The sequence below is a fragment of the Frieseomelitta varia genome, unplaced genomic scaffold (genome assembly GCF_011392965.1).
Source record: "Frieseomelitta varia isolate USP_RPSP 00005682 unplaced genomic scaffold, Fvar_1.2 scaffold_319, whole genome shotgun sequence".
In the NCBI taxonomy this organism is placed as follows: domain Eukaryota; kingdom Metazoa; phylum Arthropoda; class Insecta; order Hymenoptera; family Apidae; genus Frieseomelitta; species Frieseomelitta varia.
Genome location: NW_025110056.1, coordinates 13,578 through 31,980, shown reverse-complemented (window position 1 = coordinate 31,980; position 18,403 = coordinate 13,578). Strand labels below are relative to the sequence as shown.

The following is an 18,403-nucleotide window of genomic DNA, read 5'->3' as shown; positions in this document are numbered from 1 at the left end:
CTTTCGACAAGTTTCAAACAATTAACAAAATTGCCCAAAACCCAACAGTTGCTGTACAATGGGGTTGCTTATGAAAGTATTCAAGGGCATATTTAGAACCACCTTACCACGAACAAACTATACAACACCTTTGTTGTGCAGAACAATTGTGAGACCTGACTGTCACTGATGTATCGATCAAGTTTGAAACAAACTTAACCCTTAACCACTCGACGTCACGCTTCAATTTAGCTCACAGCTAGAATTTTTTGACAATTGCTGATAATTATGACGAACGTAGATACGATGATTAGATTGTACGATGTGTAATATAATATAATATAATGACGCAAGAGGAATAATAAAATTTCAAAAGGAGCAATTCTTGGAGGATAGGACTCAGTTGAAGCTCGTTGTCAACGAATTATTATTCAGAAATGCAGAGAGAAATTACAAAACGTTTCGTAGTGATCGCAGGAAACCTTCAGTAAGATCACTTTAGCATTTAACGTATCCTTGAAATGACTATTCATATTGCGTGTGAAATTTCCTAACATTTAATTCCCGCAAATATTTGACTTCTGACGCAAAGGTTTTGAAAGATACGACAACGTCAAAGAATGTTATCTACGTCTCTTCCGTTGGAATTATCAAACGTTAAAATGTTTTCGTACGTTTGCCACAAAAAAAAAAACTTGTTTTCTCGCTGAAATTTCCAAAAGCCCTCGACCGATTATTGTCAAAACGTGTTCGCGGACCAATGTGTACAATTGGAATACTCGCGAGGTTACAGGTGTCACGTTGAGAGCCTAGGAGATAATTCCGAGACGCGAGAATGATCGATCGAGACAAGCTGTTACACCGATCCCGTCCCCTTCTTTTTCACCACCTCGAAGAGCGCTTGAAACTTTTAGCTGGTGGAATCTATAAATTTCCAAGTCGAAGAGAAGAGAAGAGAGAGGCTACCGCTACCCGGTTCGAGACCAATAGAATCCGGTTCTCGTTCTAACGTGGTTAGAATGTAATTTCGCGAGTGGCGGTAATTTAAGTGGCGACGGTACTTCAGAGGGGATGAATATCGGCTTCCAGAAATACGAGTGAAACCCGGCACACGCTGAGACGACCGAGCACTGGACAAGACTATCTCAGGCTCTGAGAGAGAGAAAGAGAGAGAATGCGCCACCTTCGTGTCTTGGTGGGAGGACTTTAATAGGATGCCATTTTCCTTGCTTCCGGACAGTGCATACTGTACAGACGGAACTTCTAAGCTAGCCCATCGCCGTTTCGCAAACAACCCTTAGAGCTCGCAAAAGTAGCGAAAATTCGTAGCTCTGTTTCCCTTCCTACCTTCATCCACGCTCACCCTCTTCCCGTGAAGGTTCGTAAAACTTGGAAAATTCGGAACTCTGGCGGTCTGCCATTTCGAATTATTGGGCTGAGTAAGGAAGTAATTTCGCACTCTCCCCATAGCCGGCTTTAGGATAGCATAATACTCTGGTAATACTTGAAAGGTGACGTATAGAGTAATTTAGAAAAAAAGTTGTTTAGTCGAAAGTTATTGCGTCTTGAAAATATAAGTGAAATTACAGAAGAAAATGGAAATTTTTGTTTCGAAAAATGCCACGGATGCTGGTAAAAAAAATTTGTGACGTTCGTGGACATGATGCAAAGTGTCATGTACAAAGCTGGGTCAAGTACAAGCGATTTATAAATTTATATCAAAATATAAAATTATATAATTTATATTTATGTATATACTATCAAAATATAAAATTATGTAATTTATATTTACATTTATTATATCAACATATGAAATTATATAATTTATATTTATATTATCAAAATATAAAATTATATACTTCGCGTATAAATTTCAATCAAATTTACAATAGCGATAGAATGGAGAGTCGGAAATTACCCCTATTTGCGTAACCCGTAATAATCGAACAAATTCCAATCAATCTATAATCTATAATCTAGAACATTGTAACTGAACCGGATCAATTACCCATCACGAGTGTGCGTCAAAGTGTGTTGAAACACTTCAGAAACGTAAATAGTTTAAAAAGAAAGAAAGAAAGAAAGAACCAACGAAAGCCGACTGGTAAATAAACGTGACCATTCCTCTGTATCCCTCTCCCTTTTTGGTGGATTTAACGCGAGGATCGAAAAGGTCGTCGTCGGTCGTTTCGACGTTCATGGGGCTCGCAAAAGTTCAGAAAACGCGGCCCCGTGTGTCTGGCTGCGCCATCGTGGGAACGTTTATCAGAAGGCGCTTTTCTCTCGCTGACAGTGTACCCAGGAGGGAAAAGCCAGGCCGGTTGGTTCTTCTCTCGCCCGCCCGGGGACGTTATATTGACCTCCCGCAGGCAAATTTCAGCGTTCGGTGGCCATAAACGTACCTTGTTCCTTATACAGGCCCGTGTATCGGCCGAAATAATAGCGTAATAAATCTGAGTAACTTTTCGCGGGCCACCGTACCGAAACAACTGAAAAAGAGAGAGAGAGAGAGAGAGAGACCGCATGGGGAGTCTCGCTCCACCGGATTCCCTCCGACCGAGAAGAACGCGCCCGCGTATCTCCGCGGTATCAAACGATCAATCTATCCCTGCTTCCGTGGGCGATTACGTTTGCAGTTAATAATTTAGACCCCGGTGTTAATGAAATCACGAAAAAAACGGGGTTCGAAAGTAATAGCGGGGGGATACGGTTATGAAAAAAAATTTGAAATTGTTAAAAGGGTTCAAAGTAGTCTTTTATTGTCAGCCTCAAGTCAGGAAGTAACTGCTGAGCAACTCTATGCTTTATATTGTTCAAAATTTTTATGAATAAAGAAATAGAGGAGGAGATTTATTTTGTTTATTATGTATTATGATGCATACTCCGTTTTGGACATTTTATTTGTATACGTATATTTTTGAGAATAACTTTTATATATTATATTCATTGGACATGCATTTTTCGTAATCTTCGATTTTTCACAAATGCATAAAATCCGCAGGCTTAATTATTGTACTTCGATATATGTATCATTAAAATATTCAATTCCGATGTTCAATATAATTATACGACACTTTTATATTTATATTTGTAGTTTTAGAAATAAAGTATTACAAAGGAAAAGAAATGAAAAGCAGAGTTAATTCATAGATTTTTTGCGTTTGCGTTCTTGGCTACTTCATATCGATTCATGTTCGTGATATATTCATTAAATTCTGCTCGAATGATTATGCGAATTTATATTTTTCACGAACAGCTATTATAAGAATATGCAACAACGTCATCGACATTGAAAATACACGAGGACTAATAGACTTTAGATATTTTACATTTTTTGTTTCTTCATATTCATATAAAAAATGAAACCTACGCATTCTCATATTTCATATTTTCACAAATCTAATAAAAAGTGCAACATATGGATATAGAACTGTATAATTTATTGACACTTGAAACGTATAATTTATCGATTTTGAGAGATAATTGATATTGAAATCATATTTAGATACAGACTAATGATTATTAGACGCCAAGTAAACCGAATTTAATCTCATTAAAATTGGAACAAACAATTAGCGATTTGCAGCGCACGTTTCTCATTATATCGTCATTAATGTTAACGAGACGTTTTTAATTTCTGTGCCACTTTCAGTCAATGTGCCACTTCTTGTAACATTTGCAACCTTAATTTATGATAACTAGAAATCCAACGGCGACGTCGTTACTTAACGCAATTCCGTTAACATTAAGTTAATGATAGCGCGTTTAGAATTTACAAACAGCACGAAGAAAAAGAAGTGTAATAAATTGATGCTAATGATAAGCTACGTAACGTGCTTTATTCCTTATGGGCACGTGACATCAGCCGACGCAAACGACGATGCAAAAACACGAGACAAATTCAGCCGATCGCGCGGTGGAGGGAGGCGAATCACCTCGTACGATACGTCAAAAAAATATTGGCACACCCAGTTCTTTTTTTCTCTTCCTTTTTTGCTTTGCAACAGTTTTATAAAACAAATGATACACTAACGAAACCAGTTTGCGTAATCAGCCTACTGCGTACAAAAGTGATCACATTCACAGAGTAACAGCAGCAATTTCCAATAATGAATTATACAATATCTCTACCAACAGGTAGCGCAAACGGTAAATAAAAGATAAATACGAAGATAAAACGGTAAAATAAAATAAAGATTAATACACTCGTGACTCTAGTGGTTAATTTGCATTTAACGATTGGCGGAATGTTGCTTGGAAAAAACTATTCTTCCGCAAGTATACACTGAAATGTTGTGAAATAACATCAACGTGAGAACGATTGTCCATTTCTACTGTTAGAAATATTTTACAACTTGCGTTTGAAAATGTTTCTTGCCCCGCGCAAACGATTTCTGTTAATTTAATTGAATTATACTTTGATAATTTCTGCAGCTAAGCTTCCTCTCTTGTATAGGATATAAACTATAGGATAATATAAAAAAAAACAACACAATGTATACTACTTTGTCACTTTTTGTTTTATGGAGTTAATATCGGCGATGCGAGCCCATATATCGCAAGAAAAACTAGATGTACCAATGCTTTTTCGACTCCCCTATATGTTCCAACTATTTCCCAATCGAAATCACTTTCCCCTCACTTTTTTCGAGAGAGAGAGAGAGAGCCGCCCCGGATGAATGGCAAGGAAAAATGCAGCCGACGGGTACGAATGACGAGCCACGCGAGACGAAGACGACGAAACAAAGGGGTGGAAAGAGGGTGGTGGCGAAAGGAAGAAAAGGGAAAGTAATAGGAAAACGGGAAACCGTGTGTCTCGTGATAATACGTTTCTCTCGTTCGTCGATAATTACACCCGGAATACCAACCAAGGGTTTGAAGAGAGAGAGAGAGAGAGAGAGAGAACTGGAGGCGGCGTGGCGCAGCAGACGATGTCTTTTTCCCCCCTCGGTCCAGATCAATTTACAGCCTTTCCGTGGCGTAGTTTTCCACAGAAAATTGCCCGACACGCGATTCCAGATCGAAGAGCAATCGAGTGGAATTTATTTGTCAACCGATCGAACGCCTCCATTTTGCTTTGAAAGGAGAAGAAACGTGCCCGCCCGCTTTGTTACACGGAGAACCTTGTTAACACTTTCCCGGCGGGATATTTGAAATGACAGTCGCGCGCAAGAGATATTATTTTCGCGTAAATATTATTCTACATTTTGTAAATAATGTTCAACAATTTTCGTTATCGTACCGTACTGATTGAACTAATTTTAATTTTATTAATTACGATCGAACCTTTGTTTTCAAGAATTCAGTTGACACTTTTCCTGGCGGGATATTTGAAATGATGGTCGCGTGCAAGGAATATTATTTTTATGTACGTTTTGTAAATAACTGTACTATTTTTCTCGTTGTACCATATTAATTTAACTATTGCAATTTTATTAATTCCATTGATCGAACGATCGATGCGACTGATTTCGGACTATTGTTTGAATTATTTAAAAGATACGATTGTTCTTGTCAGAATTAATAGTAATTTCTGTTTGGACAGAGACACGAGTGTATAAATCTATTTTAGTTATCGTTTGAATTATACTGATTTACACGTAGAATATTTTGATACGGTTATTCTAGCGTTAATAATTATTTTCATTTATTTATATATATATATATATATATATATATATATATATATATATTATTATAATGTATAATATAATATAGTATATTATATATATATTTATATATTATTTATATGAATTAATATTTTTGAACAAAATCAAGTATTATACACACACATGTGAGGCCCACTCACTCTTCCCTTCGCCAGAAAAAGAGATTTCATCTCAAGTACTTGACAATATTTACAATAGTATTCATTTCTTCGCTTGTCCTTCTAAAACTATTTCAATATCCAAAACTTGTGCCAATACTATTAATTAAATAATTGAATTTGAATCGATCAACAAACAACACCTACACAACATCGAATACCGTAAATTGAAGAGAACATATATCGCGAAAAACTTGCGTAATGCCTAACGTGATACCTATGAACCTGAATGAGTCATAAACATCCAGCCTCTAACGTTTACCCTCGGCATCGAAATGGCAAAATCTTCGAACTCAACCCCACCATACGCGGCACACGTCAAACTAAATACAAGAATCCTGTTATCCAATCGAACGGCTCTTTGAATCCTGTTATCCAATGGAAATATATATATATATATATATATATACACTACTCGTGGAAATAAGCGGCGAGATTCGACGTGCTCGAGAAACAATCGCGGCCATCGCGGAGAGCAATCGTATCGAAGGAAAGGGTATCGTAACGGGCATCGAGGCAAGCCAATGTCCCCCGACCGTTCCCATTTCCATAACGGGATTTTATTTCCATTTTCTCGCTGGCAGCCGGCTGAGATCGCAGTCGAGGAGGAAAATAGAGACAGAGACAGAGAGAGATGGTGGTGTACGCGAAAAAAAAAAAAAAAAAAAATGGAGAATTTATGCGTCGCCAGGAATCGAAAGAGGTGGAGAGAGAAGTTGGTCGTCGATCCCCGGGATACGTCGACGAAAGAGTGGAAGAGAGGTGGCCCTTCCGTTGAATATCGCGGCCGTAACTTTCAACGGGAAACCTGACATAATGCGATCGAACGCTTTCTCCTTCGTGAAGCAAGAAGAGGATTCGACTAAGGCGAAAGCGACGGAAAATTGAAAATTTTCGTGGTGAAGAAAATGATCGGACGAAAAAAGATGATCTCGCGTACGATGATGATCGGTATCGATGATGAGGATACAGTTTTCTTTCAAGCGAGGCACGTGTATACTTACCGATGACCACTTTTATCGATTCAGTAGTCAAAGATGTAGTAGATTTCGAGTTCCAGCTCGAAAATCATTTCAATCAAGGGTAAGTGCTGCATTTGCTTTGCTATCAAAAATTGGAACAATAGAAAATTATACTATCTGAATTATCGACTATTAAATTAGACGATACTTCGAGAAACAATCTGATCAAATGTCGACGACAGTCAGTTAAAAAATTTTAGTGTCCAGTAATTATAAAAAGTTAAAAAATTTCATTGTCCAGTTAAAAAATTTTATTATCCAGTAATTATAAAAAGTTGTACGAGCAAGTGTGTATATTGAATCTTTTATTGACATTTATTTTCGAGGTTTGGAAATCACGCACATATTAGTAACTTTCCTTTATTTCCATGAATATACACGTAATTGAAAAACATCGTCTACGAGAGAAACTAATCTTCTTTCAAGTTTCCAAAAATTTAAAAAAAATTTGAACTGCTTAACCAAACCTTTGCTATATTTATACAATCAGTTTTTAAATCAAACCTTTAGATGGCGTCTCGGAAAAAATAAAAATTCAAAAAAACGCGCGAGTGAAATTTGAATGAAAACTGAGGATGCTAACGATCCAGTTTGGAGAATTAAAAATAAAAGATGTCCTAAGATTTTTGAACGAGAGTATGCTTGATGAAGTACAATGATTTGCAGCTATTAATAAAAAGTTTTTACTCTTTGTAAAAAAAAAAAAAAAAAAAAAAAAAAGATTTATTATATATATTTAATAATGAAAGTAGCTGAAATTGACTTCCATATATTTTAAAAATTTCTTAGCATAATACAAATTTTATTAGTTGTAGAAATGACTGACAGCCTTCACATTCTTTAGTCATTTACCAAAGTTATCAAGAATACAAGATATGATATTCTATTGTAAATTTTATCACACTACAACGAGAGATAAACTGAGTGTATATTTCCATGTAGTATGTGTGAAATGAAATGTTCTTAGTGCAAAAGAATGTGAGCGAGATATGTATATCTAGTTTTCATCACAAAATTGTGTTACAATTACGCGTACTTGTGATATTTATCAATTTTTTTCTCTATAAATTAATATTTTTCGTAATAATTGTGTATGTATATTTCGTTACTTATTCATTTTTGACAGTAAGGAGAAACGAATACTTAATACTTAATGATATTATACTTTTAATTAATTTTTTAAACAATCATGTAAAGATATCTTATAAATTTTAAAGTCATGTTTTATAGAATCACATTTTCATAAAATAAGTAATAGCATCTTACGTTAGTAAGTTTTATTGGGAAACTATTACAATTAATCTACTTTTTTGAAAGTGTATCTGGTATGATACTTAAATTAAAAGTGTATCTGGTATGATACTTAAATTAAAATTGGAAGTATCTTTTTTATGTATCATAATATTCATACAAAAAACTTCGACTTGAAAGTTATAAAATACTCGCGTAATGATACAAAAAGAAAAACCAAATAAAGGATTGCTTATCACATTTATATATTGCTTTTATAAATTTATGAATATCAATAAGTACTTAGCCTGAAAATAATTTTCATAAAATGTATATATTGTATCAATGTGATTCTATAATCAGTTGTTTTTAGCGTTTCCATCATAGAAACAACTTTTGTTACATTCATTATACCAAAGTTCTGTTTAACAAATGATTTATATAAGATGTTATTATGAAATGATAACAGTAACTTGTATTAAGTTTTAATTTGTTGCTCTGTTTTAATCGATTGCTCTTTTTATATTGATTTTTTTTTTTAATAAATATAAAACATTGAATGTTTTACCAAAAATTGCGCTTTAAAATAATGATATTTGTTGAAAAGAATTGTTTAAAATTCATTGAAGTGAAACTATAATTTTTGTTGTCGTTATATTTTTTTATTATAGTTGTATAAACAGTATATACTTTTTAACTATATACTAATATGAATTATATGTTCACAAGTTATTGTCCTTCTGATAGAATATTATAGAAAGAAGTTTTAATTACTCTGTCATATTTATGAACGATATATTCTTTCTTATTATGCTAATTTACGGATATATATGTATACGTTATTCAAAGTGCTATTAGGTAAAAAAATGGCTTTCATATATATAATTTAATTATGTTAATGATATTACAGATTAGCTTTTAAATTTTGTTTGGTTGCCGATTTGAAAGTATACAACAGTAAATATGTAATGCACCTTTGTCAGGACCGAAACTAAAGGAATTGCATTGAATTCATAAATAGTTGAGAAATATCATGAATACATGAATACAGTGATGTATGCATGTGTATATTTACATATATACGCTTTACGCCAATTTAAAAAAAAAATCTATTTGGAGGTACAGACATTTCACACGCAATTTTTATACAAAAAAGTATTACAATAAATGTTTCATAGATAAAAAGAAAATATGTAAAACACGACTGTATTCTCCAATGATACTTAAAAATTATAATGTACATACATAAGTTCAGTATGTGAACGTTTTACACAATATATGCTATAAAATATTACTGTCTCAAAAATTACAAATAAATATTTAAAGGTAAATTACCACTAGTCTTATTTAGTACGTTAATAAATTAACTTCAAAATAAAATATTGAAAAAAAATCATCGTTAGTGTTTTCATTACGATATTATTTTCATAGAGAATGAAAGAGTTCATTTTATTTTTATGTAAATATACAATTATCAACTTTTCTAACACGAAGAAAAATATATCTTATGTAAAATTGAAATACAAAATCAGATTTTTGTGTTAGCTAATTTTGTGTTAACACAATAAATTTCAAGGGGAACAACTAAGTGAATATTGAAGCGAATGCTTCGAAATAAATTCCAATATCGTTGAATACGAAACATTTTATTTATATAAGGATTGACAAATATCTCTGTTTAAGCAAATTTGTAACAATCAATTTTTAATTTAAAAGAATTTATGTATAATTTGTTTAAAGAAGTCCAAGAAATAAATACTATAAGTTCATTAACGTCTATATCTTAGTCACGTAACATTCAATTGTTTTAGCTGATTTATAAAATAAACAATAATAAGCGAGGGGTGCTAATTTTTAGGAAGATTATATAAATGTATGATACAACATATGCTTAAAATTATTACAAAACATAGTCCAATTCGTATCTAATATACTGATTCTTTGGATCATTCATAATTCGAGGATAACCAGCTACAAGAGCATCTTGTCCACCTATATAAAGAGAATTATAAATTTTCCAATATACATCTCGTACTTTTCGTGCCGGATGGAACAATCCCTGTAAAAATATCATGAAAATATCCATTATATTAATATATTAATACAATACACTGAAACTTACCTGTAAAGTATATTGTAGTATTTTAATTGGTCCAAGAGCGACACGTAAACCGTCCACAGCATCCATAAATGCTTGTACCAAATGTGGTGAAGTTTCAAAAACGTTGGGCCAAACATGATTCAATAAATGAATCAATGCATCTTCACATCCAAATCCGTAAACACCCAATGCCATGTGTTTAATGGCAGCACATGCAGTTTGTCTGTGCACTAAATCTCTATAATAATAATATTAAATTAAACTCAATTATTCTCCAAAAAAATTGGTTTTTGTATAAATATTCTTTTTACCTGTCCATAAGCGCATCTTCTAACAATGGACTAACAGCGTAAATGTAATCCTTTCCCATTTCTCCGATATATTCAAACAAAAAAGATAGAGATTTCAACACACCATTTTGTACGTTCAGTTCCGGTACTCTATACTCATTCATTAAAGCAGGAAGTACTGTGAAGGGACTACAGGTTTCAGCTACGATAGCAATAGCTACTGTAGTACATACACGATTTTGACGTTCCTGTACTTTTAAGTTGTTCAAGAGAGTTGCTAATACATCATGAGGTCTGTACAAAAAAAAGATAAAAGGTGATGTTAAACATGATGTTGAGACGTAATTATAAAACGTACAGTATAAAAATTTTTTAATTTATACTTACCCTATTGCTTTTGCAATGTAACCGAATGTATTCACTGTTGCTCTCCTAATCGCTTTTTTGTGGGCTTTGAGCAGTTCCAAAAGTTCAAAACATATTCTCATCCATTCTCTAGCAGACACATATTCAGGTCCTCTATCTGCAATCCTACCTACGAGATCAATACAGTTTTCTTGTACCTAAACAGAAAAATTTAGTTATAAGTAGCAAATATATATTTTTAATGTATGTCTAAATAAATTCGAGCATATAAGACAAACCTTTTCATGTCTGTTTTTCAGAATAGGAGTTAAACGTGGTAACAAGTCTTTAATAGGTGGTGTCATTTTTGTCATTCCTATAACATTGACAATAGCTTTTAATGCGCCCAAAATACTTCCTAATACTTCAGGATATTCTTCACCTAAATATTCATAAAGAACGACACCTAAGTGACCCATTAATTTTTCCTACAAACAAATAAGTATGAATTTTATATCATATATATAAAACTTACATATGTATATAAAGTGTAAAATTTACCTCTTGACAAGTTTTCATGACAACAGCAATTCGTGATATTAAGTCAGCAGCTTGTTGTCTTACTTTTGCAGATTTATTATTCAATCTCCATAAAATTGTACCACAGATTTGTGGAAGATATGCTTTCACTCTTTTTCCTAATGTATTCACAATAGTTCCGAACCCATTCAACATTACAACATCCTGTACAATAAAACAAATACAATAAATTTATTATAATATATAACTTAAAATTCTTTATGAAAATTAATTACAAACCTCTGTTGTCTGTTCTTGGAAAGCATATAAAATACCGTCAATGAGTTGTTCTTCTAAACGAGAATCAACATCCGCGGCTCCCAAATTTCCCATTATTTTTTCAATGGTTTCCATTACCATCTTTCTATATTGTTCATTTTCATCTTTCAAATCATCTACTACACGATTTATAATTTCCGATGCACCAACCTTATTTGCAATTTCTACAGTTGTATCAACAAGCTATAAAATGAAGACTTATAAATTTCTGTAATTATTGTTAATATATCTACTATATATACAATGTGTAATACATACCTGTCTATAATTTCGACGATCCAATGCCATTCGATGGTTCCAGAAGTGTTTGAAAAAATGTGGAAGAATTTCATCTTTGATGTATTGTGCTTCTACACCATCCGTTCCACAACATTGTTTAACTACCTATAGATTGTAACGTAAATTATACTATATCCGATATATCACAATAAGTAATATTATAAATGTTATAACTTAAAATACTTACTTTCAATACGATTTTTTTCATTTCTTCATCAGGAGACTGGAATTCACGAATAAGGATTAACATTACTTCACGAGTATAGTAATTAGCATATTCAGCGTCCATAAGAGGAATTAAATAACCAATAGCTTTTAAGAATGCGGCAAGACCTTTCCCTCTGTGTGTACGAATACCCTTCCAAAGTGGTTTTAAAACAGAGTCGAAGCTCTCGATACCATAAGGTGTGGCTGCTTCTGCTAAAGCAGCAATTGCTAAAGCAGTGATAGTACGAACTTTCTGTTGCTCGTCAACGAGGCCTATAAATTAATTAGTACTTTTCAACTGTCTTTTGAAATACAATTTAGCAAGTTAAAAAGTAGTTTCATTACCATGTTCTATAATTTCGACCAAACTCTTCAAATGTGGCAATATAGCACATCCCATAAGAATAGCGATTTGTTGTACAATTTTGATACCCGTATGACGAGCTTGCCACGATTTTTTACTGCGACACACGGCTTTGAGAAATGGAAGTAAAGAAGGAATTCCTAAAGCTGATGCAACCACAGCGAATGCTCTGGCTGTCGTGTTACGAACATATTCATCGATATTATCAATATCTGGTCTCATTGTGGAGATCATCGTCGCTAAACCAGCCGCTTTTGCCAAATTAGAAATAATTTCTCTGCCTTCAACGCGAGCATAGTAGTCTTCATCAATGAGTAAAGGTTCAATGACGACCAAAATCTAAAAGTAAATCAGGTTTTCATATTTATCAGAGCTATGAAGAAGGAAACGATTAAAGATATTACACAAAGTTTTTAAACTTTACCTTATGCACGTAAGGTCTAACCAAATCATCGAGTTTGTAAAGAATACGATCAATAACTTTCACAAGAAGATGACGCTCTTGATCTTCCAGAGTTGGAGACATAAGAAGAGGAAGTATCTGATTAAATAAAGGACCTGCTCCAAATTCTCTTGCTTTGTCTGTAATTTGTCTCAGAGCAGCTTTCCTCATTGGTGGTGTACCATTTTTAATCTTTAATAACAGTTTCATTATCTTCCTTTCTTTTTGTTCTTCAGGACTAAGCGTTTCTTCATCAACATCAACCAATAGCTTATCAAAATATTGTGCGTCCTCTGGTTTCATAAAAGGTAAATTTCCTTTCGGCTGATTGTCTACAAACTTTGCAGTTTTATCTTCAGTTTGGATGAAAAATCCTTGTGGCGTGCCCGCGATTGGCGTTGGCGTAGCAGTGAGCTTTCTTGCAGGTGTGCGAATTGGAATATATCCTATATCATGGAAAGATAAAATTAAATATTTTTTCATCATAACTTTTAAACATTTAAAGTTTACACAAGGCTTACCTGCTGGTGGTTGCAAAACTTTGTATCCTGGTGGAAATAAAGCATCCAATTCATCATCTGAAAGTGGTCTATTTCTCTCATCGATTTCTCTTTCCCAACGATATGCTTGAAGTTGTTCTGGCGTCATTGACATTAAATGTCCTGGTGTTGGAGTTGCTAATCCCATAGCTTTGGGTCCTGTCGGTGTTACACCACTAGGTGTTAAAATCGAGGTTTGATGTGGCGTTGTAAGAGGAGTTGCCGGAGTTTGTGGCGTCATGGACCCAGGCGTCTGATTCGAAGGGGTTTCATCCCATCGACTTCGACGTTTACTAGCAGAAGGTGTTGGTGTCTCTTGAATTAAATCTCCTGCAACTCGATCTGTTCTTGGTGTTTCTGCCCAACCGCTGCTATGACCGGGTGTTTCTAATATTTAAAACAGTTTTAATCTCACTATTCGTTTATAATTTGTTATTATTAATTTGATAAAATTATATTCTATTTACCACGTTCAGTTTTTGGCGTTTCATCCCAACGATTTCTACGGCTTGAAACAGTTTTTTCATGGGAAGGAGTTTCCCTACCAGGAGTAGCTGCACCAGGCGTTGCATGTCCTGGAGTAGCATCCCACATTCTTGTACTTACACCTGGTGTTGCACCAGGAGTTTCTCCACCTTTACCATGACCAGGTGTTTCATCCCATCTAATTGCAGCAGGTGTTACCTAATAACATTTTATTAGGTTTATTGTTTTCTTTGTTTTGTTGCTCAAAATTAATTTCACAAGTATCTATTTATTTACATCCGCATTGTCCCATGATGTTGGTGTTGCAGTTGTACCAGTTGGTTTCTTAGGTGTTGGAGCATCATCTGTTTGATCCCAACGACCTCTTTTCTTAGGCGTAGGTTTAGGTTCACCATTTGCCTTCAATGTTCCTTCTTTGGCTTTTTCTGCTAATTTCTTTCTCAACTGTAAGCATAAATATTATGTGAGTAGACAGTAATGGAAAAAATTGAATATGTTAAAGGCTGCCTGCATACCTCAGTTTCTTCACCTTTCAATAACTGTTCTCGCATAATCACGGTATAAGTCCTAGAACCGATGTCTGGCGTCTTACCACCTGTAATCAGGAACCAAAAGTCACGCAAAGCGTAACCATTAGTTATTTGTTCATAGAATGCTTAAATTTTCAAAAACTTCTGAACATACCTAGCCATATTATAATGATATTTATTGTTAAAATGCCCTTAGAATATTTGGGTATATTCTAAGTAAACTACTGAATTCACTCTCATTTCCACGTTGCATATATTATCAAATTAAGTAACAATAAAATAGTTTTATAGAAGAAAATATGATACTAAGATGTGAATAGAATATCACGTTAATTACACAACGGGTTTGAGAGAGCTGCAACAGTAGATGGCATATAGCATACGTACGTGGAAATTTGGTGCCATAGGGAGCACTGTCCTGCTCATGTCTTCCACATCGAAAAATACTTTAGCCATCTAAAAATTAACTCATTCTTGTTATTAATAATATTTGCACACAAGCCACTCATACTATTTTTCAATATTTACGTTCTCACGAGAAATGTGTGATACAATGAGAATTTAGTGATCCATACATGTTATAAATGTAAGTAATTAAAATTTCAAATAAAAGATTTGCGAAAAAGAAAACTTATAAAAATACATTAAATTATAATTGAATATAAAAAAAAAGTCTCATTGTATCATTTATACGACGTGACTGTAATGTTCTGTGACAATTCAATCTCGCTTAACCTTCGACATAGTATCCTCGGTAAGCAGATGATTCCAAATGTGCAGACCGTCACTAAGATTGGAAAAAAATGTAAACATTAGTATTTATTTGAAAGAATCACATTCACTCTTTTCATTCAAGCCAGTCTTTATTTATTTCTTAACGCTTCCATAATTTAAGCATGAAAAGTTTTTAAACCTACTATTAATAACTGAGATGAATATCCCAAAACCAAATATTTTAAACTGTACAAGCAAACTGTAATCTGCATCCTTATTAGATTGAATCTGATTAAAATTAGCTGATTGTAATACTGACAATAAAGAACATTACAAAATACAATATTTCTGTTTGAAACAACTTTTATCTCAGTTATTATAATTAGTAACACTACAGCAATAGAAATGTATTGCTCAATATATATTCATTAAAGTAAATTAAACAAATATATATATTATTTTTTAATATTAAAAATAACTTTTTAACTGTATGTGTGTTGTAATATTTTTACATTTAATACTTCTTTAAAACATCTATATACAAATTTATCTAACTAACGTACAATCTTATATGATTTAATGAAAATATTTTGATTTTGTGAAGCATTCAATCACTTTGAAATGGGGTGTATGATAAATGAATTAAATCACATTACAAATAAATAAAGTTTTTATATATTTGTTCATAAATTATTCAAAGAAATTAAGTCACATTACTAATTATTTGAAAAATCAAGTAACATAATTCTATAGAAATTCAAATTTTATCTTCTCTATTACTTTTTGACATAGAAACATAATAAAAATTGTAAAATATAGAAATCAATAGTATGGTCATTCAGTTATTGAAAGTGTGATATTTTATAATCAGTTATAGTTCCATTAAATGATATAAAAAAAGGCCAACTTGATTACTTTTTGATCATTTAAAATAAATAATAATGTGCATTAAATTGAATTTCATTTTCATTACATTAAAATCAGGTTGACTTTTTTCCAGATGTTGAAGTATGTTTAAAATGACTTTAGTTTTTTATAAACTGCAGTGATAGAAGCTTTATTGTGCACATATTTTGTTGCAATATAATTGGTACTTAAGTACATTAAGTAATATTAATAAAAATTCTGCGAACATTAATGTATGATAATACAAAAAAAAAAAACTAATAAAATTAATTACAGCTATTATGTAATTAATCTTACTCCATTATATTGCTTCAAAATGTCAAGAATAATAATATATAAACACACTTAATATCTAATTACCTGTTGTGTTTTCAAATTGCTTAACTTAATAGAAAAAAATACCAACCTTCTGCAAAGGGATCAACACGCTCAGGTGATATAATCATTCTCCGCCTTTTTTGTCTATATTCATCTTCTCTATCAGCTATGGTGGGTCGTCGTCTATCCGCAAAAGGATCATAATCCTTCTCACTCTGCAAGATAAAAAGATTAAACGTTATTAAACGTTATTAAATTAAAATTATTAATACCGTCAGCAACATTAATAAGTATAATATTTTTAAAATATACCTGTGCAACATCATTGAGCAATGCTGCTGGTGCAGTATATCCTGGTCTTTTGTTAGTATTAAATGTTGTAGGTTCATAATCTTCATCCTTAAATAAAAATAATATAATTATTATCATACAATGTTTCAATAAAAACAAAAAAAAATGGTATTACCTCAATTTCATCGTTTGCTGCGATAGATGTAACATAGCCTTCATATTTATTATTACTTCCGTCATAAATATCTTGATCATAGAAGCCAGTTTTTCCTAGTCCTACTTGATCCTTTTCTGTAGATGCATTTTGAATCTCTTTCTTCTTTGACTGTATTTCTCTTATTTGTGCTTCAATATCTAAAAATTGTTAATAATAATTAGCATTATATGAATCCAATCGAAATGCACATTAACATTTATCAAAGATCTGATATCAAAGCAAAGCTAAGACAATTGAGATTAAACATCAGTAAATGACACAATTTTCTTTATTACAGAATCTAATCAAAGGAATTTAGATTGAGGTTCAGCAAATATTCAATAATTAAATTACATAAATGATTGAATTTGCTACTAACAATTTACAGTAGTGCATAACTCGAATTACAAACGATAGAATTTAATGAGGAATACAATTCACAATGAACAAACCTTCGTGCGTTCTGGGGATGGAATCCATCGTGTAGCATTAAAACTTGTCGCAAAGTTATTCTAGAGAACATGTAAAACACACAGTAAAGAACTAAATTCCGCTTTTTTTTCCTTACTAATCTTTACATTGGTAATATTATAAGATGGCACAGTACCAAATATTTCCAAACTATAAAGCTGCGTTTACATGAATACTCAGCTTGGCATTAGCGTTGTGTTCAATAAAATTTGTCGTTTCATGAGAATAAGTTAAAACTTAGGTATAATACTTTTCTTCAATTCCTAGTTTTTGGAAAATTGATTACATTGCGATTATTTTTTATAAATAAAAATTCAAAATCAAAAATAGAATCAATATATTAGATTCTATTATTTGGAGGCTGATCACAACTCATAGGAATCACGCACCGAATAGTTTCTGGCGGTTTCAGTCTTCGAAAAGTTTCATATCAAAATTGAGAAAAAAAAGATCTCTAATTTTCACACGATTAACTTATTATTTGCCTATAATATGCATGTAATAAATCTGATACCTTCGACTATATTCACAATTCTGATTCAATTTTTCAACATAACTTGAACAAGAAATTTAAAATTATAAACTATTTGAATGATCATGAGTGGAACAGAATTTGTAAATCCTTATTTATGTATTTCGTAGGTCAAACGAAATATAGAAACAAAAGCACAGAGTCCAATTGAAAACGTTCATAAATTCAATTAATTTATTAGTTTTCTTTCTTGCAAGAGAAAGTTTCTATTCTGTTTCTATTTTTGTCGCACGCTAATGTACTCTTAGTCTATTAGACAAAATATACTTGTCCTTGTCACGCAATATTGTACTCCTTGTCTATGGATGTAGCGACCTTTACTTTGAAGAATTTAGATCAACGACATCTATGTTCCATCGAGATGTGTATTTAATATAAACAATAGAATATTTAAAAATAGCTATTAATTTTATTATCACCATAGAAATGTTTACTGACACTTATATATATTGTAGCCATAGTAGAAATTCTTCATT

At 32.5% G+C, this 18,403-nt stretch overlaps 1 protein-coding gene across 2 annotated transcripts; it reads right to left on the bottom strand.

The window, feature by feature from the left end:
* Positions 1-9,485: 9,485 nt before the first annotated feature.
* On the bottom strand, positions 9,486-17,558 carry LOC122529997 (splicing factor 3B subunit 1). Of its 2 annotated transcripts, XM_043656595.1 has the most exons (19): positions 17,377-17,558; positions 16,904-17,082; positions 16,750-16,836; positions 16,526-16,652; positions 14,485-14,564; positions 14,246-14,413; positions 13,951-14,167; positions 13,466-13,870; positions 12,927-13,390; positions 12,484-12,841; positions 12,119-12,411; positions 11,911-12,036; positions 11,614-11,835; positions 11,356-11,538; positions 11,094-11,282; positions 10,837-11,012; positions 10,471-10,743; positions 10,181-10,397; positions 9,486-10,117 (listed from the first exon to the last, which is right to left on the bottom strand). In XM_043656595.1, exons 1-19 carry the CDS (start codon positions 17,402-17,404, stop codon positions 9,959-9,961), a joined length of 3,951 nt encoding a protein of 1,316 aa, XP_043512530.1. In that variant the 5' UTR covers positions 17,405-17,558; the 3' UTR covers positions 9,486-9,958. The 2 variants fall into 2 exon arrangements, with proteins under 2 accessions (XP_043512530.1, XP_043512531.1); XM_043656596.1 differs by lacking the exons at positions 16,526-16,652; positions 16,750-16,836; positions 16,904-17,082; positions 17,377-17,558 and adding an exon at positions 14,887-15,589.
* Between the last annotated feature and the right edge of the window lie 845 nt (positions 17,559-18,403).

Excerpts from the sequence above, each read along its gene's own strand:
- LOC122529997 (XM_043656595.1), bottom strand. The coding sequence starts at position 17,404 with ATGGATTCCATCCCCAGAACGCACGAAG. Across the intron at positions 12,412-12,483 it reads GGTCGAAATTATAGAACATG|GCCTCGTTGACGAGCAACAG; the intron begins GTAATGAAACTA and ends ATTAATTTATAG. Across the intron at positions 10,744-10,836 it reads TACATTGCAAAAGCAATAGG|ACCTCATGATGTATTAGCAA; the intron begins GTAAGTATAAAT and ends TTTTTTGTACAG.